The sequence below is a fragment of the Nicotiana tabacum genome, chromosome 24 (assembly GCF_000715075.1).
Source record: "Nicotiana tabacum cultivar K326 chromosome 24, ASM71507v2, whole genome shotgun sequence".
NCBI classification, from domain to species: domain Eukaryota; kingdom Viridiplantae; phylum Streptophyta; class Magnoliopsida; order Solanales; family Solanaceae; genus Nicotiana; species Nicotiana tabacum.
The window spans coordinates 13388133-13399349 of NC_134103.1; the positions used below are offsets into that span (position 1 = coordinate 13388133).

The 11217-nt window shown below is 38.1% G+C and overlaps 1 protein-coding gene across 1 annotated transcript; it reads left to right on the top strand.

Annotated features, from left to right (window-relative positions):
- The first annotated feature begins 468 nt into the window (after positions 1-468).
- Positions 469-10340, top strand: LOC107817870 (uncharacterized). Its single transcript, XM_075247340.1, has 3 exons — positions 469-775; positions 998-1216; positions 10147-10340. Exons 1-3 carry the CDS (start codon positions 469-471, stop codon positions 10338-10340), a joined length of 720 nt encoding a protein of 239 aa, XP_075103441.1.
- Positions 10341-11217: the final 877 nt, after the last annotated feature.

Here is an 11217-nt window from a genome sequence, read left to right on the forward strand (position 1 = left end):
GCGGTAGTGAGCGATGTGGGAGTAAGGTCATGTCCTCGGGTGGGGCTGGGGATGGGGTCCAGGGGTGGGAGGGGGAGGGGGGGGGGTAAGAAAGCCTCTAGACTGAGAGTTGGGTCTTGGTACATTGGGACGTTGACGGGGAAGTCTATAGAGTTAGGTAAGATTCTTCAGAAGAGGAAGATCAACATAGCGTGTGTTCAGGAGACTAGATGGAAGGGTACTAGGGCACGAGATGTATACGGGTTTAAACTATAGTACTCAGGAAGCGCTGGGGGTAAAAATGGGGTAGGTATTTTAGTTGACAGGGACCTCAAGGAGCTTGTGGTCGAGGTTAGGATGGTAAATGATATGTTGATGAGTATTAAGCTGGTAGTTAGTGTGTTTACTGTAAACGCGATTAGTGCATACGCTCCTCTTGTAGGTTTGGACCAAGAGACCAAGAAGCAATTCTAGGAGGATTTGGACGAGATGGTGCGTATTATCCCGCACACAGAGAAGTTGTTCATTGGCGGAGATTTCTATGGTCATATTGGGGCTAGTGCTAGGGGTTATGATGATGTGCATGGCGGGTTCGGTTTTAGGGATAGGAATGAGGGAGGTAATTCACTGTTGGATTTTGCTAGAGCTTTTGATTTGGTTATAGCTAACTTGGGTTTTCCGAAGAGGGAAAAGCACCTGGTCACTTTCGGGAATTCAATGGGCAAGACTCAGATTGATTATCTTCTCTGCAGAAAATACGATAAAGGTCTGTGTACTGACTACAATGTCATCCCAAGTGAGTACCTCACGACCCTACATAGGCTCCTAGTTATGGACCTGGAGATCAAGAGGAGTAGGAGAAAGAGGGCGGGGTGCAGGCAACGTAAGATCAAGTGAGGTAACTTGACCAAGGACAAAGCTCAAGAGTTAGGGGAGAATTTGTTGGCTATGAGGGCCTGAATGAGTAGGGGGGACGCGTCTAGTATGTTGTTCCCGACTGCGAATTACATTATGGTAGCTGATAGAGAGGTCTTAGGGGTGACGAAGGGCTCTACTGGAGGCCATAAAAAGGACTGGTGGTGGAATGAAGAGGTTCAAGGTAAAGTGGAAGCTAAGAAAGATTCTTATTTGAAGCTAGTGGAGAGTACAAACGAGAAGGAAAAAAGGACTTATCAGGAGTGTTATAGAAATGCAAAGAAAGAGGCGAAGTTAGCAATTACGACGGCTAAGAACGCGCGTTTGCTCGTTTGTACGAGGAGCTCGGGGGCGAAGGCGGGGACAAGAAGTTGTACCGGTTGGCCAAGGTAAGGGAGAGGAAAGCCTATGACTTAGACCAAGTCAAGTACATCAAGGACGAGGATGGAAAAGTGTTGATGGACGAGGTACTTATTAGGAGAAAATGGCAGACATACTTCCATAAACTATTGAACGAGGAGGGGGATAGACGCATTATGGTGGGTGAGTTGGAGCACTCCGAAAGTCGGCAGAAATTTAGGTACTGTAGGCGGATTATGGTAGAGGAGGTGGAAGGGGCGATGCGTAAGATGTGTAGGGCAGAACGATAGGGCCAGACAAAATCCCGGTGGAATTCTGGAAGAGCGCGGGGCGAGTAGGTTTGGAGTGGCTCATTGGGTTGTTTAATGTTATTTTTAAGACGAAGAAGATACCCGAAGAATGGAGGTAGAGTATGATGGTTCTGATTTACAAGAACAAGGGTGATATCCAAAATTACAATAATTATAGGGGCATCAAGTTGTTGAGTCACACTATGAAGGTTTGGGAGAGGGTGGTGGAGGCCAGGGTGAGGAGGTGCGTATCTATTTCCGAGAATTAGTTTGGATTCATGTCGGGGCGTTCGACTACGGAAGCGATTCATCTATTAAGGAGATTAGTGGAGCAGTACAGGGAGAGGAAGAAGGATTTGCATATGGTGTTTATTGACCTTGAGAAATCGTACGATAACGTCCCGAGGGAGGTCCCGTAGAGGTGTTTGGAGGTTAGAGGCGTTCCGATAGCGTACATTAGGGTGAATAAGGATATGTATGATGATGCTAAGACTCGGGTACGGACTGTGGGTGGTGACTCAGAGCATTTTCCTTTGGTGATGGGGTTGCACCAGGGATCGGCTCTTAGCCCATTTTTATTTTCCTTGGCGATGGATGTACTGTCGTGACACATTCAAGGGGAGGTGCCTTGGTGGATGCTATTTGCCGATGATATAGTGTTGATTGACGAGACGCGTAGCGGAGTTAACGCGAGGTTGGAGGTTTGGAGACCTTGGAATCTAAAGGTTTTAAACTGAGTAGAACCAAGACAGAATACTTGGAGTGCAAATTCAGTGACGGGACCCATGATGCACACGTAGAGGTTAAGCTTGATGCTCAAGTTATCCCCAAGAGAGCGAGTTTTAAGTATCTCTGATCTATTATCCAGGGTAACAGGGAGATTGACGAAGATGTCACACATCGCATCGGAGCGGGATGGATGAAGTGGAGGCTCGCTTCCAGTATTTTATGTGATAAGAATGTGCCGCCAAGACTTAAGGGTATGTTTTATTGAGTAGTGGTTGACCGGCTTTGCTGTATGGGGCTGAGTGTTGGCCAATCAATAACTCCCACGTGCAGAAGATAAAAGTAGCAGAGATGAGGATGTTGAGATGGATGTGTGGGTGTACCAGGAGAGATAAGATTAAGAATGAAGCTATCCGGGATAGAGTGGGAGTAGCCTCCGTGGAGAACAAGATGCAGGAGTCGAGGCTAAGATAGTTCGGACATGTTAAGAGAAGAAGAATTGATGCTCATGTCAGGAGGTGTGAGAGGTTGGCCATGGAGAGTTTGAGAAGAGGTCTAGGTAGGCCTAAGAAGTACTAGGGAGAGGTGATTAGACAGGACATGGCCCTGCTTCAGCTCACTGAGGACATGACCCTTGATAGGAGGGTGTGGAGGTCGAGAATTAAGGTAAAAGATTAGTGGGTAGTTTTTAGTTGTTCACCGATAGTCTTAGTAGTATGCATGTCCCTTCATATTCTTAGATTTTTATTACGTTATGTGATTTTGTTCGCCTCAGGTATTGTATTCCATGTTGCTATTATTTGGTACTACTTATCCTTTATATCTCCCTTTTTCTTTCCTCTTCCTTCTTTCTTCCTTCCTTGCTTTCCTCTTCTTCTTCTTACCCTTCCTGAGCCGAGGGTCTATTGAAAACAACCTCTCTACCTGCATTAGGTAGGAGTAAGGTTTGCGTACAAACTACCCTCCCCAGACCTCACCTGTTGGGATCATACTAGGTTTGTTGTTGTTGATGTTTAAGTATTGTATACTTGCTTTATTTTATTTTCTAAAGTAATTCTTAGTATAAAGATTGTCACATTATTTCTAATTTATTTTTATTATTTAATATTTTTAATTTTTTATTTTATCTATTAAACTTTAGTTATGTGGCCTTATCCACATGCATGCCATTTCTTATCATGCTTAAAAATAATTTTCACATCTCAAATTTAAATAAGTTTTAGCCTTCTTTTTTGTATGATGAATGTTTTGATTTTTTCTCTATTTGTTCCTTAGTTTTGCTATTATATTGTTCAATACTTGATTTTATTACAATGTCATGTGGCTTTTCATTAGCTTGTCTGAATTTAATATCTATTTTTATCATGTTAAGATTTGTTCTTATTAATTTTAAACTCTTTAATTATATAAAAAATATTTATTGCGTATAAAATGTTCATTTGCCCGATTTGTCAATTCTTATTATTCTTGTTATTAAAATAATTTTTACTGGCTATTTAATTTTTTTTCTTATCTTATAAATAATTTGTATATTTTATGTAAGATCTTATTTTTCCGCTTGAATGTTTTTTATTTTTAACGTCATTAAATCTTTAATATCTTAAGTAAAGTTTTGGTTTATTTGTATTGTAACTTACTCCCGAGTATAAGTAGTCATAGGTTATCTTTATTTATGTTTTTCTATATTTTTTTATTTTTTACCTCCATATTTCTAGCTAATATAGAAGAAAATCTATGAGTGGATCAATATATAAATATATATATACATATAAGTATAAATATAGATATATAGATTAGATTTATCTAAGCTCTATTTAGATTATGTATAAGATCTATTTCATTCAACTACTTCCATTAATTATGTTTCTATTTATAATTTTTAATTATTATTGTTGTCCTAAAATTATCAAGTGGCTTTATTTTAACTTGCCACTTGGCTTAACCACATGCTTCACCACCCTCCTTTTAATATAATATAGATTCTGTAATTATTATTGATTTTATAATCGTAAGATCAACACAAAATTTGACTAATCTTACGAGGAATGATGTACCAATGGAAATTATGGACTGGGAAAATAAAGCATTAAAATATAGATGGTTTTGCCGACGGAAAACATTAGAAATGTGAAAATATTAACCTCTAAACTTAAAAAATTATCGGCGAACTACAGTCGTCAAAATCTGACAAAAATGTCTTGCACCAAATTAAGTCCACCCCAAAAATCTCTCGGAAAGATTTTTAATAGAACAATTCGACGATAAATTAGAACATACTCTCTTCGTTCACTTTTAGTTGTTGTTGAACAAAATTACAGAGCAAGAACGACAAATTGTGTGTACCTTGTTACGTGTGTTCGGATATATACTATTAACCATGTGTTTGATTTAGATATAGTATTTATTATGAAATAAATATTTATTCAGTTTTAATAAAATTTTAAATAGATGTGAGACCTAGGCAGCCTAATGCTCTAATACGAACTTATCACGACCCGAAATTCCCATCGTCGAGACAGTGATGGCGCCTAACATTCCACTTGCTAGGCAAGCCAACGTTAGAAGATTATTAAGCCAAACCTTATTCAATTCAACAAATAACATTAAATAAGCTAAAGTGAAATACATGGAGTACGGAATAATATAATAACTTCATCATTTACTACTACCACTACTACTACCCAGATCTCGTGTCACAAATTCATGAACATTCTAGGATTTACTACAAGTAAAAGTCTGAAAGAAGTACAACTGTTTGAACGAAAGAAGCAGTAAACAGAAGAGATAGACTGGGACTTCAAGGTCTGTGAACGCCGACAGATCTACCATGAGTCTCCGATGGTCCGGTCCGAGCTGCTATGCCTCACGATCAACTGGGACCAATACCAAAATCTACACAAAAGTGTGGTGTAGTATCAGTACAACCGACCCCATGTACTGGTAAGTGCCAAGCCTAACCTCGATGAAGTAGTGACGACGCTAAGACAAGACACCTACATAATAAACCTATGCAATTTAACAGTATATGTACAAATAAAGGCAAGTAAAAGATAGACAAATAATATCGGGAGGGGGACATGCTGAGGGAATTACAAGATAGAGAATTACAACAGTAAAGAAAACTTGATCAATCAATATACCTTCCACCAATAATAACAAGTAAACACAGTAAAGAAAAATGCACGGCATCATCCTTCGTACTTTTACTCTCAACCTCACCAGATAATTAATAGAAACGGCACGACATCACCCTTCATGCATTAACTCTCATAATATGGCACGACATCATCCTTTCGTACTTTTACTCTCTCATAACATGGTACATCATCACCCTTCGTGCATTAACACTCTCCCTTACGATAAATCAATGAACGAAAGAAAACAGGGAGATAGAAATAACAAGAACAAGTCTTACTTCAACATTTGGTTCCACAATACCAACTTCAACCTTGAAATCAATATTGAGTTATCACCAAAATATCCGTAAACATAATAAGAGCGATCAACTTGTTTATACTAGTCTAAACATGGATAACATGATCAAAGGAAAGCAACAATTACAAGAAACCAAGTCTCACCAACATAATTTACCCGACAACAACACATAGGTACTCGTCACCTCACCTATATGTTGCAGCCAACATCTAAACACGTAACAAACAGACAATTAAATCCTAATCCCTCAAGTTAATGTTAACCACGATACTTATCTTGCTCCGCGGTCAATTCAAAGCTATACCAGGGCCTTCCCCGTAGAATTTGATTCCAAACCACTCGTATCTATCCACAAGTAACTCAATAACATCAAATATTGCTAAAGAAATCAACTACAATGCATAAATTTAGATTTTCCAAACTTTTTTCCAAAAAGTAAAAAATCGACCCCGGGCTCGCTTGGTCAAAATCCGAGGTTCTGACGAAAATCCATTTACCATACACCCCCGAGCATGATTATATAATTTGTTTCGGAATCTGACCTCAATTCGAGGTCTAAATTCCAATTTTATAAAAATCTCTAATTCTACCCAAACCCACAATTTCCACCATGAAAACCCATAGATTTTAGGTTGAAATTCTTAAAATGTAATGGATAATTGAAAGAAAGTAGGTTAGAATCACTTACCAATAATTTGGGAAAGAAAATATCTTGGAAGAATCGTCTCTAGGCTTTCTAGCTTTTGAAAATATGAAAGAATGACCATAATCCCGTAATGGGACTGCTTAATAACTGGGCGACAGTGTTCATCGCGTTCGCGTGAACACTGTCGCATTCACGAAGAGCTGCCCCTAAATGGATTACTCGATCACGAGTTGTTCTACGCGTTCGCATAGGCTTATCCCCCCTAGCCTCCGCGTTCACGATACATGTATCGCGTTCGCATAGAACAACGGTTAACTCCCAGCCCACCTCCAATGACTCTACTTGTTCACTTGTAACGGGTCGCGTTCGCGTAGAGCAAACCCCCTAATGATCCTCGTTCACGACTATTGTCTCGCATTCGCGTAGTGTAAAATTCTCCCGCAACCCAGATCCCTTTGCCATAGTGAGGGTGGCTTTGCGATCGCGAAGCACAATGCACTAGAACAATAGTTGCAGCAAAATACCAGATTTTTCAAGTGCAAAACACCCCGTAGCCTATCCGAAACTCACCTGAGCCTTCGGGGCTCTAAACCAATCATGCACACAAGACCTACAACATCATACAAACTTGCTCGCGCGATCAAATCGCCAAAATAACACCTATAACTACGAATTGAACACCAATTCGAATGAATTTTTCAAGAAAGCTTTAAAACTTCTATTTGCACAATCGGACGTCTGAATCATGTCAAACTAACTCCGTTTCTCACCAAATTTTACAGACATATATTAAATATTATAATAGACATGTACCGGGCTCTGAAACCAAAATACGAACCCGATAACAATGAGACCAAACATTAACCAAATTCTTAAAACCATTAAATTTTCAGTCTTTCGATTTTCAACAAAAATTCATATCTCGAGCTAAGGACCTCGGAATTCAATTCCGGGCATACGCCCAAGTCCAAAATTATGATTCGGTCCCACCGGGACTATCAAAATATAAATCCAGGTCCGTTTACTCAAAATATTGACCGAAGTCAACTCAATTTAACTTTTAAGGCAAAAATTCTTGTTTTTATCAGTTTTTAACATATAAGCCTTCGGGAAAAAAAATACTCGGACTGCACACACAAATCGAGAAAGGCTAAATTAAGATATTTAAGGCTTCGAAATACAGAATTTAGTTCGAAAACATGAGATGACCTATCGGGTCATCACATATAGTGTATAGAGTTTAGCTTATACCCGAAAGATTAAATCATCAGTTCTTATAAGTATAAAGTTTGAGTTCACAATCTAATGATTGAATTGGACAAATGATCATGGATAATTGTAGAACAAGATTAATATAATTTATCTTGATTATGTGAATGGTTTAATTCCAACTTCTTGTGCTAGTACATTTTGTATGTATTGAACCGATCAAGTAGAGATAAGTATTTTATACTGACTTAATAAAATAAAAATTTTAGCCATTAAATGTACTTATACTCTAAATATTGATATAATTATTATTAGCTATGTATATTATTATTATTTTAATTTATTAAAAGGCGAGATCCTTTCGTAGGTCAATATGCCTTGTAAATTGGATAATAATAATGTACATTGGCGAAGTAATAGTTAGTTGATGGAATCTATGTCTCGGTATAGAGATTGATGATACACCTTTATGAAAGCTTATAAGTTTTCATGTGTAAACCCAGCCGGTGGATTTTGTATCCGACATATGAAATAAATTAAGCGAAAGTCTAAAGGAAATAATCAATAAATTAAAGCATCAGTAATTTAAATTAATTGATAACTATTTGAATCTTAACATGAGGAGTTAAATTAGATTTAATAGATGAATTTCAAAATTGACTAAGGAGTGCAATTTCGAATTTTTAGTGGAATAATTCGTAATTAATATGGTAGATATTAATTTCGAAAATTAAAAATTAATTTCATAATTGAATGCCTTGTTAATTAAATTCTGTGGTACCTGTTGTCATGACCCGGAATTCCCACCGTCGGGACCGCGATGACGCCTAACATTTCACTTGCTAGGCAAGCCAACATTAGAGGATTCTTAATGCCAACTTAGCCAATTTCAATAACAAGAACAATTAAACTAAACATAAGCTAAAACTGATTTGCAGAATAACATAAAACCCATAATATCTGCTACATTTAGGATCTGGAGTCACAACTCACGAGCTACTATGATTTACTACAAGCAGAGTCTGGAAGGAAATACGGTATTCTGAAGGAAAGGAAACAACAAAATAATAAGACTAAGAAGAGACTCCAGGGTCTGCGGACGCCAACAGATCTACCTTAGGTCTCCTGTCAAGCAATCCAGCTGCTAACCTCACAATCAACTAGGGCCAGTACCAAAATCTGCACAATAAGTGCAGAGTGTAGTATCAGTACAACTGACCCCATGTACTGGTAAGTGTCGAGCCTAACCTCGAAGAAGTAGTGACGAGGCTATGACAAGACACATACATAATAAACTTGTGCAGATAACAACATATGTACAGAGTAACAACAAATAAGAGCTAGACAAATAATATCGGGAGGGGGACATGCTGAGGGGGATACCAGATAAGAGAATCACAACAATAATGATAACTAGAACAACCAATATGCCTTGAACCAACAGAAACAATTAAACCCAATAAGAAAAAGTGCACGACATTACCCTTTGTGCTTTTACTCTTAAGCTCATCATATAAATCAATAGAAACGGCACGACATTACCCTTCGTGCATTAACTCTCATAACATGGCACGACATCACCCTTCATGCATTAACACTCACAATATGGCATGACATCACCCTTCGTGCATTAACACACACATACGGCACGGCATCACCCTTCGTGCATTAACACTCTCCCTTACCACATAACAATGAACAAGTAAAAATAGGGAGATAGGATCAATAAGTATAAGCCTTACTTCAACGATGGTCCCACAATACCAATCTCAACTCGGAATCCATAATCAATTATCACCAAAGCTCGTAAACATGATAAGAACGATCAATTTATTAATTAACTAGTTGAAGCATGGATAATATGATTAAGGAAAGCAACAATTACAAGAACAAGTCTCACCCGCATGCTATAACCCGACAACAATACGTAAGTACTCGTCACCTCACATATACGTTGTACCCAATATCTAAACATGTAGCAAATAGAAAAATAAGTCTCAATCCCTCAAGTCAAGGTTAACCACGACACTTACCTCGCTCCAACGACCAAACTCAAAGCTCAACCACGACTTTTCCTTTCAAACAAGCATCCTAAACAATAGAATCTAGCAAATTACCAACCAAACGATTCAAATTAAGCCTTAGGAACTACCCACGATTGTAAAGAATTCAATTTAGGTCATTATTGAAAACGTCAATAAAAGTCAACGCCCGGGGCCGCTTGGTCCAAACCCGAATTTCAGACCAAAATCCGATTACCCATTCACCCCCGAGCCCAGTTATGTAATTTGTTTTAGAATCCGACCTCAATTTGAGGTCTAAATCCCTATTTTTCAAAAATCCCTATTGCCCTATTACTCAATTTTGTTATCGGATAAACCGTTAATCCGTTAAAAATTTTTATATTTACACTTTTACCCATATGTATATAAAGTACTATTGAAATCCTAAATGGCTAAATCCCTAATTTCTAATTCTCAATTGAAGTATGCAGCCAGAGGGTGAGAACTGAGAATTCAACCAGTCATAACTATTCACTCATCTCTTCTAAGTCCTAAATCCCTAATCAAAATTTCTCTTAATCAGAATATGCTCGTGCTCATTACTCGTTACTTATCAGATTGGTCTCTCTCTTGAAGGCTGAAGCTTTTGGGCTTGGCTCTTCTCTCGACCAGAGCTTAGAAAAGCAGAATCCTTCAGCTTCAGGTAAGGTTTTTTTTATTCCCTTTGCCATGATAGCTATGCAGTCGCTTAAGATATCAACTTCTTCCATTGAATGAATTGTCAAGATAATGGCACGCCCTTTTTTCGCATCGTGTTATCGAATCCATACTAGTAGTCTATAAAGGTATCAGGAAAATAAAATGTTGAGCATAAATTATTTTTAGCATAAAAGTAAGAATTCTAATTACCACTACCTACTGGTTCATCCAAAATAACCAACTTTGGATCTCCAATAAGGGCTATAGCAACACTAAGTCGTCGTTTCGTTCCTCCATTGTAACTACAAGATCTCATTTTAGCTGCCACCTTTGTGATTTTTGACTTGGCTAATAGTTTCTCTACAACATGTTTTTGATATTCTATTTGGTTTAGCAAATAAACCTCCCTTTAACCGCCCGATAATTGTTAATCCGATACCAATCCGCCAGTTATCTTATTGGATGGCTAACAGATTACTACATTTATAATCCGATGACCGATAAGCCAAACCGTTAAGCGTAATTATCCGCCAGATCCGCCCGATAAGCACCCCTAACCAAAATACGAACCCGATATCCAAAAAGTCAATCATTGGACAAACATTTCAAACTCATTAAGCCTTTAATTTTCAAATTTTGACAAAGTCCGATAACTCGAGCTAAGGACTTCCAAATCGGATTTTGGGCATACGCCAAGTCCCAAATCATGATACGGACCCACCAGGACCGTCAAAACACGAATCCTGGTCCGTTTACTCAAAACGTTGACCGAAGTCAACTCAAATGAATTTTTTAGGCAAAATTATTATTTTCATCAATTTTTAACATAAAATCTTTTTGAAAACACGCCCGGACTGTGCACGTAAATCGAGGAGGGATAAAATGAGGTGTTTAAAGCTTAAAAACACAAAATTGGGTTGTAAAACTTAAGATAACCTTTCGGGTCATCACATTC

Excerpts from the sequence above, each read along its gene's own strand:
- LOC107817870 (XM_075247340.1), top strand. The coding sequence starts at position 469 with ATGGTGCGTATTATCCCGCACACAGAGAAGTTGTTCATTGGCGGAGAT. Across the intron at positions 776-997 it reads TGACTACAATGTCATCCCAA|CTGATAGAGAGGTCTTAGGG; the intron begins GTGAGTACCTCA and ends ACATTATGGTAG. Across the intron at positions 1,217-10,146 it reads TACGACGGCTAAGAACGCGC|AATATGCTCGTGCTCATTAC; the intron begins GTTTGCTCGTTT and ends TCTCTTAATCAG.